This window comes from Falco peregrinus, chromosome 9 (genome assembly GCF_023634155.1).
Source record: "Falco peregrinus isolate bFalPer1 chromosome 9, bFalPer1.pri, whole genome shotgun sequence".
Classification (NCBI taxonomy): domain Eukaryota; kingdom Metazoa; phylum Chordata; class Aves; order Falconiformes; family Falconidae; genus Falco; species Falco peregrinus.
The window spans coordinates 7,828,546-7,845,380 of NC_073729.1; the positions used below are offsets into that span (position 1 = coordinate 7,828,546).

At 36.8% G+C, this 16,835-nt stretch overlaps 1 protein-coding gene across 7 annotated transcripts in view; it reads right to left on the reverse strand.

The window, feature by feature from the left end:
• The window catches only part of INSC (INSC spindle orientation adaptor protein), a 140,938-nt gene that overhangs the window by 42,326 nt on the left and 81,777 nt on the right, over positions 1–16,835 (reverse strand). For all 7 annotated transcript variants that reach the window (XM_055814526.1, XM_055814528.1, XM_005236279.4 and 4 more), the window contains one exon: positions 12,000–12,125. In XM_055814526.1, coding sequence (XP_055670501.1) covers positions 12,000–12,125 — 126 coding nt within the window. The remainder of the gene's footprint in view (positions 1–11,999; positions 12,126–16,835) is intronic.

Consider the following 16,835-nt stretch of genomic DNA (forward strand, 5'->3'; position numbering starts at 1 on the left):
GGGAAAGCCTGCCATACTATGACATGTGGCAAAGTATCTCTGAAAATTGAGACTGATTTTGCAATCAGTAAGCCCTGATCCATACAAAAGCTTGCTCGTCCATTCCCAGGAACTGCAAATGAACAAACTGAAAGCCCTCTGAAAAGGAAAAGCTCTAGACAAGGGAAGGGAACATCAGTGAAAGAGCTATTGTCTGGGACCTAAATGATAGGTAAGAGAAGAAAGTTATAGTAAATATATATGCAATGCTGTTAGGTGTTTAGTTTTTCAGAAACAGGATTATCATCTTAAACAGATGAGATTTTTTTTCCAATAGCTCTTTAAATGTTTTCAAAGATACTTTATGAAACATTAAAGTTTTAGTATAAATCAGGCAGAATGCCAGATCTAAGTGGCTTCCTGCAAACAAAGCAAAAAAACCTAAGCAAAACTAAGCAAAAAAACCCATTATACTGACACATAAACATACCTCTGCATCACCTGCCATTAATTATTGTTTAACCTTCACTTTTTTAAGAAATACATGGAGACTCATACATATCATGAGTGAGCTTCAGCTAAGACATATGGCAGCTTTTAGTTCGTTACAAATGTAAGGTAAGAAAAAACTTACACAACTGACTTCCTTTGGTTTTGTTAGTAGCACACGCAGGGTACTTTACCCGAGTAATTCAATACTTTCAGCTCTGATTTAAAATGCACATCACAAGGAAAGGATACTGAGTTTCAGCTAATTAGTTAATTAGCTTACATTGTGTTTGAATTCCTGTTTCATTTTTATAACTAGCTCTAGGAAAAAAATTCAGCTCCAGCAACAGTTAGCATTTAGCCCATGTGACAGAGTCAGAATATACCAATACGGACAGGAAAACCCTGAGACAGTTTTGTTTATATAATGGTGCTCAGGTGGGAAAGTTAAACTGCTAGCTGCTCATTTAAACCAAGCAAATCCACTGGTAGAAAGTTTAATAGTGGCCAGTTTGCAATGGTCAAATCTATTATCATAAAAGTTTCCTGTATGTACTTTTACCCTGTTTTGTAAAGTGTTTTCTCACTTTGTTGCAGTGACAGATACTAGAAAGGAGGAAAGAGAAAAGTTTTGAACCATGTATTTTGACCATAATTTTGGCAAACATTGGGATAAAACAAACAAAAACCACAGGCAACTGTCTATCTATAAAATGAGATTTTGCAAAATACAAATTTGTGAATGTCCTTCGCAATAACAATATTTAGAGATTGTACATTTTGGCAGCACTGCTGGGACCCAATTTGCAAAGGTTTCTTAGTACCTGCAGCTAGAAGATTTGCAGCTCAGACCTGTGTCACAGCAGGACTCTTACAGCCTCTGCCTTGGCATGTGTGAACACTGATAAAAGTGCTGTAATGCAAGAGGCTTGTTAACCCCATGTTGAACCCAAGGAAGGGTAGTAACACAGGTGTGCAAGAATCACAAAACTGGTTTTGGAAAAGAGCCAAGATCTAAATTGAGTGTAAGCTGAGGTTTATGTATTTTGCTAGTTTGAACTGCTACTAAAAAACAAGCCCAGGAAAGTGGTCAAGTTGAGAAGCTAACTCAGAATATGGGTGCTCTGGTGAGGAAAACCAATCTTCTGCAGCACTCTCACATCCTGACTCTCACCCCAATAGATGACCAATATCCACTACTGATCAAAGCAAGCCAGTCACTTTGTCTAGCAGCCTCCATCATGTTAACCCTTAGGTATGATTAAGATCAGCTCATTTATGGATGAGTTAAAAATTCCAACAAATGGAACATACAGAGCATTCTGTTTCCAACTGGCATGCCCCAAAGAAAAGAAATATAAATCACCTGGCACCAGGAGAAATAATTTTTTACTTTTGAGGGGTTCAGTACTTCTGTAAATGCAGTTTTATATTATATATTTATTCCTCCTATATTTATATGAGGAATTCCATAGCTGCAGTTAAGAAAGGATTTTTCTCCTTTTGCTTTCTAGTAATGTGCATCTGTAAGAGTTCAGTCCTTCAGAATTAAATGTGTGTAAAAATTTTGAAAGCCAATATTATGCAAGCAAGAATAGATATACAAGAAACCATACAGAGCACTAGAAAACTCCAAGAGTCATAGTTAATTAGTAGGAAAATAAACATGGCAGACACCTTAGAAGGGAAAATAATGCCAGTACTGAATTCTCAGGCTCCAAAGGCATTTAAATCTCTGTTATGCAACCAAATGTATGTAGGTATGCTTTCATTCCTGCAGAGGTCTCTGAAATCAGTAGGGTTTTAGACAAGCTCTGGAGGCTCTGAGCAATAAACGCTTTGGACTTTTCTAGTGAGTCATAAAACCCATCAACAATACTGAGTCATGAAGTCCACAGCAGGATAGGTCAGTTAGACTAGCATATCTAATTTCAGCAGAGATTTTTGTGAGGGGGGAATTATCTAATGTGTCTGTCTATTTAATAAGTATTTCCACCCTCTTCTCTCCTTACATTTTATTGTGGCTACAGCTAAGCTATTTAATGCATACAATGTAAGCATATTCAGTATGTGTGTTTACATATGGATACAAATGCAGCTATGCGAAGCAACAGTTTCCTGCTGAGTGAGAAGAAATATTATGAAAGCTGCTCATCTGTTAGGTCTTTCTGTAAGGCTGTGTCTTTCCAATTTCTTTTCTGCCTCTACCAGGGAGAAGAGGAATATCTGAGGTCCAAAATAGCTCTCTCCCTGCACTCTTTTTAAATGCTTCAATTGATTCTCATTAATCTCTGCCTTCAGTTTAGGAGCTGAGTAAGCTTCTTCTTTCATCTTAAAATTAAATTTGTTAGATAGATTATTATTATTATTATTAGGTAGGGAAAACCCACCTGTCATTTGATGTATTGGCTTCTGTTCCTTCAGACGTCATCCGTGGATCATTTGCTGCCCTGATCATTGTCATTGCTTTAAGCAGTATTTTAAATCATTACAGAAAAATCATCATCTGGTGATTTCCAAATTATTTTTCGTTTATAAAATTCTCTTAACATCCTGACTTTTGAAACATAAATCTATAGCTATTTGGAGTGCTTTAAATAAAATACTTAGTGAAATATAAAATCAATAGATGGCATAAAATACCAACATAACTGACCGCAAAAACCATGTGTAAATTATATGGAAGCCAAACTAGTGCAGAGTGGTAACCTGGCACCAGCTCAAATTTTCAAAATGAAGTTGGAGGGAATGACAATCTACAGGCAGTGCTCCAATTTGATCTTGCACATTGAAGTGTACACCTCAGTAACCTGGCATACTCTGAGGTCTTTCCTTTTCAGCTTTCAAAATCTATTTCAAGGAAACTTATCTGTTTAAAACAAGAATAAAAAAAATCTGAAGACTGACTCTCTTCTGCAGCTCAGATAAAAAAATAAAGGTGTATATAAAGGCACAGCTGAGGGACAGATGAGAAGTGAGGTTGTTCCTCCTACAGTGACTACATCATATCAGAACCAAATGCCAAACTACACTTAATCTCATCAGCTCTCACTATGTATGAGCACTGTTCTGGAGCCATGAAAGAAAAAATACAACAAAGCAGTGGCAAGATTTACTCTCAACACATAATTAATAATACCCAAATGCCACTGCAATGCCTTCTCCTGAGCAGGTCTTTCTGAAACGTGAAAAATCCCAAATAAAACAGGGCTTCTTTGACTGTTACAAAATTTTTGCATGTGGACGTGTTGATGAAGCAATATGCCACTTTAAGCACAGGACAAAAGGAAGCAAAGCCTAAATCTGTGGATGACCATGGAAGGACTCACACTAAAGACAAAAGACTTAGGTTAAAGGACAACTCATGCTTTTGTTGTTAACTTATAGATTCATATGTCAGCTCATAGTCTGCCTGCTATGCCTCTATTGAAAAGACAGACAAGGTTTATCAGAAAAGATCTTGTACCTATTTGACCTGATTCTGAAAGTTTTGCTTTCTTCCACAGCACTACGCGTTCAGTCATCACCAAATGAGTATTTACTCTGGGAAATGCATTGCAGAGTAAAACCTCAGTTGTGAACAGACCCACAGATGTGCATCTCTCTTGACATTTTTAACAGGTAGTGGTTCTCTTGTTTTGGAATGATGTTACATGCTTAAGGCTAAGCACATCTATATATGCTTGCAGAGTCTGGGCCAGGCCTGATACCTAAATAAGGATCTAGTGGTAAACAACAGAATCTGTGTCCTCCAAAGGCAACTATTCACCAACTCCTTAGATAAGTCTTACATTGTCCTACTTCACCAGTATTATCAAAATGTTTATCTTTAGTGCTACATTTGCTGGCTCCTTTCTTCACTTTCTCCTTCTTCTAAAGTCTGTAATATGATTAGAGTGAAGCAAGGTTTGTAAGGAGAGGTAATATTTTTTACTACAGCAACTGATACATGCCTCCTTAGACCATCAGGGCTACGATACCACAACCACTATGATTTAACTAGTCATTTTAACAGAATTGGAATAATGGCAGTGACCTCAGCCAAAGCATTTTGTGTATACTTTTTCCTGCAGAGATTTGGCAATGTCCCATATACCTGCACTAACATGTCTGTATTTATTCAATTCCATGTCTCTTGAGTAAGTCCATGAAAAAAACCCTTGCTTTTCTCTTTGTGCGATACTGGGTACTACAATAAAGCAAATTTTAGTCTGCTGTGTAACTAGCAGAAGGTTTTCAATGGACCAAATGATAATCCAGAGATTAGTCACCATTTGATTTGAGGGTTTTGTTTTAGGTTGTTCTTAGGGGTTTTTGTGGGGATGGCTTTGTTTGGATTTTTTTTTAAAACATGTTTTCACACTGGTTTTCAGTATGAAACATGTCCCTTCCATGACTGCCAAAACATTTTGCCCTAGAACTGCAGACTGTCACATCTGAAGATGGTCAGATTCTGCAACAACCTAAGAAGTCTTGCTACACTTGCCTGGGATTGTGCTGAAAGAAGCTGCATTTACTAATTACATATACATAGCTGTGTAATCAGGAGGTAAAACTTGAAAAGACACCTAATATATACGATGCCAGCAGTTGAGGAAGGGCAGTTCCTGCACTCTCAGATATGATTTAATGAATCTTGCAGAGGCTTTGACAGAAATGTAATTTGCCAAACCCAGCACATTTTTCACTGCCAATTAATTAAACAGCCTTACTGAGAAGAAGTGTCCAGTAAATTAAAGAGCTGCAAGCCTAGAACTTTACATTATCTAATTGTACCACAAACTCAGCTACTGAAATAGATTTGCCTGCTTATCAAAAAGGCTATGTGAAAAGCAGCTTTCAAAAATGTTGTTCCCCACACTATTCCTTAAGGCTGACTTATATTTCCCTCTCATTGTAGCTCTTCATTCTCCTGTGACCTACACAATTTCCCAGCTGACAGCAGTGGGACAACAGTTTCCAGCTCCAGCTGTCAATGACACCAAGTTCCAACGTGCTCTGCACTACATGTCAAAAGTTGCCTGGATTAGTCTTTAGAAGGTTATCCTCCTCTCTCAAAATTCAGAAGACAAATCTATTTATTCATTCCTGTTTACTATTCGTAACTTCACAAGCATGATTTCAAAGTCTGGCAACAAATGGACACGGAAGATGAGCCAAAACAATGTTCTTGAAGGGAAAAAAGTACATTATGCAAACCAGAAGAAGACTTAACTCTCCAGCCAAAGGGTTGTAAAAGGATCACATCACTTGAACCCTTTCCACCTAAATCATCGCACATGCTTTTAGTGCAGAAGCCTGTGTTCTGTGGTTTTAAGCATGCAGTAATAAAGTTTCTAGTCTCTTTCCAAACATGAAGCTTCATGTGTTTTTCCTGTAAACAAGCACTACTTTGGGAAACAAACAAGAATGTTTTGTGACGGGGAATATCAGTGTCGAGAATGTGTTTGTCAACAGCACCATGAAAAATCAGTAAAGGATTGTAACTTTCCATGTTACCTGTTTTTGTCAGAAAGAGACAAGAGATGGGCCCCTTAACGATTTATCACCTTCCAATAACTTCTAAAAGTCCTGAATCTTGCTGCTAATACCCAGCCTCGCCCTATCTCGCTCAGGAGACAGAGTAACATGAAATTTGACTTTCCACTAATTAAAACTAAATTTTGGAAACTATGGGATTTTTGAAAATATTTTCTTTAAAAAAAATGCTTAATCTTTTAAGCTCTTAAATTTAACTCATTTCATAATAAAATAGGCATACAATTTTTATCATTTTACAGGACCACCTAATCCCCTGTTCTGAAACTAACTGGGTGCAAAACCACTGAAATACGCCATAAGAATTTTTTCATATATTAACCAGAAAAAAAATAAATTTTAACAAAAAGCTCTTCTCTGAAAAGTCAGAGAGGCTAACAGGCTGAGGCAGACCACTGCACTTCCTGAGATTTTCTCATTGCTGGAAGTCATGTGAATAAGCTGCTACTTGCCATAATAAAAATCAACATTTCACTGCTTCTCAGAAAGCTGCACAGTACTCTTGCACTTACAAGAAGCAGACATACAGACATGCTTCTAAAATGTAGCAACCTATGAGTCTATCCTTCTTAATCACTGGCAACCTCACACCCCTTTTCTAGAAGACTGTTTACTATTGTTTTGCTTCCCCTGGTATTTTGCATTTGGAATATTCAAATATGAAGACAGCAATATAGTTCATTCAGATCAGGCAAATTTGCAGTCACTTGTATGGTACAAAGTTATTTCCATCATATGCCAGGTACTATGAAAATAAAAACATCCAGAATTTTGGAGCATTTACATGCTGTGACAATGAAATCCATGGGCCACTAGCTAACTTCTGTGTTCAGATTTTAGAAATCGTGACTGTACCCTCAAAACCAGGTCATCCAAACTCTCAGTCAAAGCCCTCTCCATAATTCTTACTTCTGCCTCATCCTACAGCTACATAAATCTTGGTAGTTTTAGCAGCTGGGATTTAAGGCAACAGAAGTTACTCGCTGGTTTTGACTGAGGTTAACGCTTGAAACCAGAAGTTCAAAGTGGTTAGAGCTGAAGTAATCACCCCAAAGCTGTGAATAAATTGTATTTACAGGTTCTGTAAAAAACATTTTATTTAATTCCCACCAAAAGCTTGTTTTTCATATATATCATTGACAGACTATGACCCTGTCATGCAGAAATTATTATTATTGTGTAAAAGGTCATGGTTGCTCTTAAAAATCAGACTATGCTCACAGTGAACATATTTTAGGTCATTCATGTTTAAGAAGTGTTTGTGAAATTCATACAGTTTGCCAACCACTAAAACCATACACTTTGTACTTTCTTCCCCCTTCAGATTCTTTTTCTGGGGGTAATTGGATATAACGTGCTTTAAATGAAGAATCCAAAGCAATTTATAATCTATACCTAGGCAATTTTGCCTAAAACACAGTGATAAAAGCTATGTCATTTGTTAAAAAGAAGGTTTTCTTAATGAAAGTAACAACTGTTGTCACCAGTGTGTCTGGAATATCTTCCAGGTGTCTTGCTTTCTGGAGTAGTTTAAACAGTGTAAGTAAACATCACTGAACAGTATTAATATTTAGGCAGCTGCTTGAATGACTATTTGTATAAATTATTATGTTTTTGTGGCAGTTGAGCCTTGATCTAGATCCCAGCTGAGCTGCAGCTTTTTAATGAAATAATGTTTCACATGCACAGTATAACTTTCAGTACGTTTCACTACCTGCTTGCTATTTACTTCTGAACTAACTCTGCAATTCTTTTATTGCAGCAGGAAGTTTGCCTCAGGAAAAACCACAAAATTGAGCTTTGCAGGGCAAAAAATTGGGAAGCCACACCTTCCAGCACCAGTCAACAACAAGCACTGCAGGGACACACTTGAAGCAGAGAAACTGCCACAGTCTTCAGACTTCAATGACACTGCACGGCAGCATATGAATAGGAGACACTTTGTTTACAGAGCTCTTCAAAACAAGCACCTAATGCAGCCTCAGGAAGGAAAAGATGTATGATTGTATTCAAATACAACCCCCTTTTCCAGTTGAAGACAATATCTGTTAGATTTTATGTGTGTCGACAATGAAAATGGTATTTGAAGTACAGTCATTCCTAATGTAAATTGCAGGACCCATATTATCAACCAAGATCACAATTATTTCTTTTTTTTACCTTAAATTTCATTAAATGCACATGTTAGTCTATCGCAGCTCTGTGCCTTCAACAGTCCTTCCTACATGAGAACCCTTGAGATTAATTAAGTTTTCAAAGAACATTCATGAAGGTTCAGATATCCTTCTCCCTCTAGAACCCTCGACAAATGTCTATGTTAAGAACTAATCTCCCACTACATCACTATATTTCTGTCCTAAACAGGGCTGGATAAACAAATAGGCCTGCATGTACATCACCAACGTTGTTCTTCAGTTTCCAGTCATGCTCACCTCTCCCAAACTTTCAGTTCTTCTGGTTTTAGCTATTTTCTGCATTATCTATTATCTATCTGTATTATATATTGTCTCTGTATAAACTCTGGAATGCCTAGACCAAGAATAACTGTACTTCCTGATGCAGTGAGCTATCTCCTAAAATATCTGCATGCTCAAGTGCCACAATATACAGATGACAAAGCTTTTTCAGGTATAGGGAAAGGCAGCTACAGGAATAATGCAAAAGAGGAAAATTTTGATTGCTTCTCCAGGGTCTCTCTACTCTTCTCTGAAGTTGGACTGGTTGAGCAGCTGAAATCAAAGAATGATCTCAAACCTGCTGGTGTTGCAGTGGATGATGAAGTTAAAAGTGTACCAAACAACTGGACAGCCATAAGCAGCTTGAAGCACCAAAATTACTACTTGTGGAGCACAGGTTACATAGAACAACGTTTATTTACACACAGCTCCCAGTCACAAAATGAGACTATGACTGTTTCTTCACTATCCTTTTACTTTAGTTGCTTGACTAACTTGTTACTGTTGAGCTCCTGGAGCTCTGTAGTTCATGTACAAAATAACAGTACCTTTTCAAAAGTCAACAAAATACTTGCAAGTAAAATAACTCTTCCAAAAATGGCCATTTAACCAACTGATTTTGCATGTTTGTACATACAGTCAATTAGATTAACCTAAAAGAGCGAGACTTTGTCATTGCAACAACTGTATTGTAATTATACATTGTAATTATAGCAAAGACCAGTTTATTTACCAAAATGATGAAAAAGTAATAATGGCTATTTTAAGTGTGCTGGTAAGAGAGTAGTGCAGGTAAAGATGCATGACTGGGAAGAACAAGAGTTATTTTTTAAAAAACTGAGGAAAATATATTTCCTTAAAATAGGCAATTTTCTACATCTTTAGAAATGAGCACAGAACTGTTACTTTCCTTCATTAGTAAATGAGGACAGGATTTCCACATTGCAATCCAAAAACTCACTCAAGACAAATGGTTTAAACCCAGAACAACATAATTCACATTAAATTTGCAATAATTATTTTAAAAAAAGCCTAATATTCAGGTATCTTAAAACCCAAGAAAAATGTTAAAATATTCTCTGCTCAGATTGCCTCCTGTGAACTACTGACTCCCTCGCTTGCTTTCTAAATAACCATCTGCATTAACACAGATGTCCTTGTTACCTTCTTGTGTTGCTACTGAATTGGGAATATCAAAGAGCACTGGATAAATAAACAATATTGCTAATGTCTTTAGTAATTAAGCACTGCAATTACTGTGGAAATTATACCACCCCCTTTTTAGTTCACCTCCCAGACAAATGTTCCATTAGAAATGATGACTCTTGCTGCTTTCTTTTAAGTGGTCTTTTAAACACTTTAATATTTGTGAAGCTTAATTGAAAAATAGGTTGGTGGGGGTGGTGGGGGGTGTTTGGGTCTTTTTTTTGTTTGTTTTTTCTTTGTTTTGGCTTTTTTTTTTTTTTCTTAATCCTGAGTTACCCAATCTGAATTGTTTGGAGTCCAAGCTTTAATTTTTTGAATGAGGTTTCTGACATTAAATATCAAGTTCAAATTGCACTGATGTTTTAATGCACTAGGTGGCATAATGATATTCACGTTAGAGCATATTAAAAGCTTCACCACCACCCAGGTACTTAGTTGGCTAGCGGAAGCCACCCTTCCTGCCAGGTAAGAAATCCTGTGGTAATTTCTGTAATGATAGGAATGCTAATATTGTTAACCCTCTTCTTTGTTCTTTGCAAGAGTACTTTGAATTTTGAAAGAAAAAAAAATAAATCAGTGTTATTTAAAGAAGACAATATAACAAACTGGAGTGCTGTTCCCACCAAAATAATGGTCATCTGATCCATGCACTTTCCCCTTGATTCCCTAAGGTCAGAATATCTCATTGTTTCTAAACAGGCATACAAGAAAGGTGAAAAGACTACAAAGTAGAAAATTTCTTTGTTTACTATCTCTCTTTCACTCTATAAACTGGCAAAGCTGAACTGTCACGAGCCAACAGTTTATTTACAGATGACACAGCATGGTACTAGCCTGTGTTGTTCAACCTCCATTAGCACTTGGAGGGACATTAACCCCATTGCAGAGAAAATGTCTTTGTTTCTTTTGATATATGAAATATTCCATTCTCCCCCACCAGAAACCCAGACACCTACTGTACCCACATAGCATACGGATCCTCAGCAACACAATTTTAGTCAAAGAAGTTACAAAGTGATAACGAAATAGTCCTGTCATAAACCTGTCTGTTCAGTCAGGTGAGTAGTATTAATGTCCAGCCCCTCATGTTGCAGACTTCAGTTTTGCCAAGATGTGGTGTAAGAATTTAAGGCTGAGGTGAAAAATGAACTACTGAAAGCAGTGGTAGGGATTCCAGTTAAAAATGCTTTAAAACACTGCCCCAGCCCCAGCTGTAACAGAGTTTACCCTGAACAATTTTACTTGTGACCAACATTAGAGTAGATCAAAGACATATGAGCTTGAGAGTCAATATTTTTTTCCTAGGACTCCTGTTTCATCAGCTTTGATCTGGGCCATGTTGAATGCATGTTGACACTGCTAGGAATTGGACCAGGTGAGTTGAATCAATCTTTCCCATTTCTAACTCTATTAATTCCACTATTATAGTGGACATAATGAAAGATCCTTTTAGACTGATTCTGGTGTCAGCCTGAACCAGCATTATGTCAAAAAAAATTTAAGTCATCTTCATTTACTGTAAGCTCAGAGATTTGCTTTTTGCTGCAGATGTTCTGTCACGGTTTGCTTGAATTCTGGGCAGTAAATTACAAGATATGTCAATGTAAAGTGGCAGTGAAATCATTTATCATTAACTTGAAGAGGCCATTATTCAGCTGTGAAAGATGACTGTTTTATGAAATACAAAGGATGAGATCATGATTTAGTGACCAGAAGTGTTCATTTTCCAAAACACAGCAGTATGTTGTGAAAGTGAGAAAGGAAAGGAGCCTAAGCAGTTGATATAATTTTATCTGGATAATGTTTTGATGTTTGCCATCCCAGGTAAAATTGGCTTTTATGAGCCCTGCTGCTGATTAGCAGACACATTTTTCTATTGGCTAACTGCTATATCTGTCACAGATTACAGCTCTCAAAAGTTACAGCAGTACCACAAGCAGGTGCCCTACCTGAGCATCAGGAAAAGATTTAAAGAGGTAGAAAGCTTTCTATCTTTTAAGTGTTATTTGAAATATTAGAGTTTCTAAACAAACACTTCAGAGTCCAGAAATTATAATTTCCCTAGTTTTTTTGACGTAGTCACTGACGCGTTTACCTGTTTTATGAAAATTATTCCCACTTAGATAGCTTATTAGTGCAAGCAACTGAGTAGAATAACGTTATTTATCTCTGGGACTGATTTTGTAAAGGCTGAAGATGTGTTCTTTACAGAAAAAGTGAGCATACTATGGAGCACAGTATCAAACACCATCAAGTTATCAATTCCTAGAACAGATTAAATACAAGACTTTGTTTTATGACACAGCCAGTAAAGAATGCTGAAGTGCCTACCTTTTCAAGCTGGTGCATCCCTTCTTCTACGCAGCAAATGGATGCCAATGTTCTCAATGCCTGGGGATAAAGGCACCTGAAACAATCCTGGCGACAGATCTTAAAGAGCGCAACTACACCTCCTGCCTGCCGAGACAAAGGAAAAATCAGAAAAGCAGCACTGAATGTTTCCCTAGTACTTAACTGAGCCTGGGATAAGGGGCAGATTCCTTTAGTAATTTCTCCAAATTTGCTACTGCCACAACACCAACAAAGAGGATCTTAAGCTCACGCAGACAACTCAAGTTGATTAATGCTTATACATCAATTGATGAAAAAGTAATATAGCCTCAGTGGGAGGTGTGCTTAATCAATCGACTTTTACCAATTACAAGCATAATTTAAATTAAACTTGACATTCATGTGAAAATTACGAAGAATTATCAATAGGTAGCAATTGGAGTGGCATTGAAGTGATAGTTCAACCATATGGTATTAGTTTAAAACAGATTTTGTTAGCGTACATTTCCCATTCATCTATACTTCTGAGCTCCATACAATATTTACTTAATGCTAAAATATGAAAAGACAGTCATATGGTTAAAGAGCTACTGAAAATACAGTGGAAATAGGTGTCAAGTTCTATACAGATACAATACATTATCTTCATCCTCTAATATGTAAAAAAAATAATCCTACACTTTTTTTTTTAAATATGGCAATAATGACAAAGATTTGAGTATATCTATATCCTTACAGCAGCTATCATTAATGATTTCCAACACAGCTTGTAAACATGTGTCTTAAAAAAGTTCACATAATGAATGGAAAGATGAATATACAGACAATATGTGAACTTCCTGTGGTGGGGATTTTTTTTTTTGATTATATTTGATTTCAAAATGTTATTCCATCAGGTAGAGTACAGATGCCATATATATTATGTAAGAGCACACATATAATGAAGAGGAAAGCATTAAAAAAATTAATGACAAATGAAAGATTTCCGACTAAATAATTCAGATTACAGAAGTAAATTAAAAATAGGTGGAATCATGGAGCTAATGTAATATATACCCTTCTTTTGAAGCCTGTTTCAGTAGCCTCTGTATATAATATTTTTCAGATTCACAGAAATAAACTTTTTCTCTTCAACCATTTGTGTTTTTGAAAGCCCAACAGGTTGTACTGACATAAAAGCCCTGGACTACAATTCAGACTTCCCTCATTTTCAGAATTCTACATTTTTGTACCAGTTCTGCTGGAATACAGTAGAGAATAATAGAGCGAGCAAACCTATCTGTTCAGTCTAACAAAAATATATACCAATTTATAAGAAAAATAGAATTTGACAAAATTAACACCTCAAGAATGAACTGTTGCATTATGTCTTTACACATGTATATGCAATATCTGTGATACCAGTGAAAACACCAGGCTTACAGAGCTTTGTCAAAATTTATTTCTGGAACTGTAATAACTACACACGTATCTGTATGAGTTATTTTATATCTAGTATTGCTATATATAGCTTACTGCAGGAAGGTATTTCTGAGCCTTTAAAATAAAGTGGGAAAGAGGCTTTCAGTCATATTTTTCCTTCCACGAAAGGATATTGATATTTCACCCAAGCAGTAATTATCTATGAAAAATATAGAAAAAAAAAGCTATTACAGTGTTGTCCCCAAACCTAAGGTAACTGGGTATTATTTATTTATTTTATTATCACTTTGAAAGTCCCCCACAGTTCAGTGGAATCAGAGGTGATCTGATTCTCTATTTTAGTCATAATAAGCAGAAGTTTGTGGACAACTCCAGTAACGCTCCTGTGATGTTGGCACATTTGCATCAAGCTTCCAGTATGACAAATGGTTGCCCTTCTTTTCCCTCTGATGGACAGGAAGAGATTTATCACTGCATTTATCAGGAGAAGATCTAAACTGTTTATTTTGTGCCCTGTGTGCCATTACCAAGCTGTAAAATATTGATCATGAGTTATGAACCTAGGGAGCTGTAAGTGAAACAAGGAATAGGTAGGAAACACTGAGCCTGATTCTATCACTTGTCAGAAACACTCCCCTCACTAGGGAGCATTCCCTAGGATTTATTCATCTTTTTCAAGATTTGTCCCCTGTATCTTTTGCAACGATGACAAAATTATGCCATCTGACAGGGATGCACATAAATGGGTCAGGTGGGTAAACAGTACCATTCAACAGCATTGAGCTTTGCTTGCTTTGGAGATTAACTTGGACCTTTTCAAAAGTTCCCAGTATGTCTAAGGATGCTTTTATTTATCCTTTGCAAACTGCTTGGCATTTCCGGTTTTTAACCAAATAACACATACGTTAAACGCTGCTGTTGCTGTAATTCAAGTTTCATCTCAGACAGGCTTCACATAGTCTATGAAGCAGTATTTGAAAAAGAGGAGAACTTGCTTTACTGCTGGATGACCTACTTCTCTCCTGTATTGGACTGACAGGAAATCAATTTTGTGGAGACATCTGAGAAGCTGTTCAGAAGGGCTAGCAGTAGATAACAAAAATCACCTGAAATACAATCACAAAAAGTATGTGAAGGAGATCATGAGTATAAAAAGCCCCACTGCGCATAGTGAGTTGAATGAATAAAGAGGGGAGAGAAAAAGCATCCAGCTCTAAGGTGTATTATTTTGCAGTTTCAGCCTGAAATCACTGAAGATGGTGAATTCTCATCGAGCCTTTCCTCATGATGGAGGACATTTATAATTGGCTTGAAAGATGATCTCCAAAGAAATCTTAACAAATACTTGCTAGAAAAGGAACTGACCTGCAAAGGAGGTAAGGCCAAAATGTATTAGAAGCATTAGAAGCTCCAAGATGAATCCTAGGAGCAAGTCATCTGCTGCACATCCATATGGGACTAAAGTAGTCAAGCATTCTCTAAAGAAGGGTGAGATAAGCAGGTATGGCTATCTTCATTATCTTCAGTTTTGCCTCTCTCTCTTTTAGGAAATTATAGCAACCAGACCAATAGTTGGTATTAGACTCCAATTATGATCAGTGAAATTGATTTACTCACAAAAACTTCTTTTTCTTTATCACTCTGTGTCCCAGCACTTATTTATTGTAACTGTGGACCTTAGTTTTACTGATTCTTCTAGTTGTTATGAAGCCAAATCAATTTAGAACTAGTCTGCTTCAAGTAATACCAATTTTTGACAGCTGCTCAAGTCCACTCAAAATTTGTAATTTCTGGGGTTTAGTATCTCCTTATTCTCTCAGAACATGAAAGGTAGAGATTTAACAATGAAGACCAATTTATAAAATTTTAGTATGAAAGATCATAGGATCAAAACCTCATAATGTAATAAAAAGGACTTTTGTGAATACATCCCTGGAATGCAACCCCAGGCAACGATACAGCAAGTTAGTCACATTGTTTGATGCTTAAGCATGTGTCATAAGACTTGACAGAGGAGTATTGTAGCAACATTTGGTTCCAAAGGTAGGAAACTGATCTGCAGACAGAAAACCGACTAAAACTTTTCTGTGGTAGTTGCAAAAACTGCTTTACTTGGTTCTTCCTTCCCTCATTCTCTCTTTCTGTTTTTTAAATTATCTAAACTGGTAGTTTCCATTATGCCGACACCTTGTAGATGAACACTATGTATTATGGTTTGACACTCACAGCTGAATGTTATTTCTTCTTTTAGTTCAGAATGCAAAGATTTTTATTACAATTATATAGGCTTTCTCCCTTCATTTCTTATCTTGCCCTCGTTACTACTAATTTGTTTTAGATACCTTAGAGTTTACACTTCTGACAGCTAGTGAGAATGAATAGCTGGCTACCAGGGTGAGTCAGCAACATGACTCTTTCACATTAGATTACAAAGTTATGTGTTTAAAAAAAAAACCAAAAAACCAAACCACAGTCAAAAAATGCCTCCAGGTGGAATAAAATGATAGGTGACACTTCAGCACAGAGGGTTAGCACTTCACAGTCTTTCAATATTTTGGTAAAATATTGGCAGGGGAGTAGAGGGCGGGAGAGAGAAGACTGAAACCCTTACCAAAATGCAAAGTGAGAAACCAGGTCCTATAATATTGTAGCTTTACAATATTGTTATTGTTCTTTGTTTGCATGTCCATTATTTTGGTGTGCATTACAGTTGTAATTTATAGCTTGAGAAAAAAAGTTAACAACATTGCACAAGATCACACACTGTCATGGAGAGTAAGACTTCAAGGGTACATGAACAAATTTGTTGAGTTTTGCTTTCACTGTAAAGAAATACTTCACTTTTCTGGGTAGTTTTTACCAAAGATAAAATGACAGCTCTCAAGGGAGCTTCTACATGTGTAGTAGGTTTTGAGATCTTTGCAAAACTTGAATCCATTCTCACCCTCTTAATGAGTGGGCACAATTCCAGATTTTGTGTCCGTGTTCCCCCTGCCCCTGCCTCAAAATTACCCTGTGCTTTCACTGTCATAGCTAACAACTCAAACGACTGAATTCAAAGTTCTGGTCTGTTATGATTCCTCTGCCACCTTGGTCACTGATGCAGGCAACTGAAACAGTACAGAAGGTGAAGGATGATGGTGAGTCAGGGCAAATGTATTTCACAGTGCACAGAGGAAAGAGACAACGCAGGACAGGTGATTGCAACCGCCACTGTAATTTGGCAACCAAACACCACTTAGGGCTCTTTGCATAAGGAGATGCATTTACTCACTTATAAACCTGTGACATGTCCAGGTTTTAGCAGTAAATTAATTCAGTGATTTATGGAAGGTCAGACTTCACTTCTGCTAAATTAAACTGTTATGGAATTCACACAATGATAAAAAGCACAAGACCAGTTTTCCTCTGTTT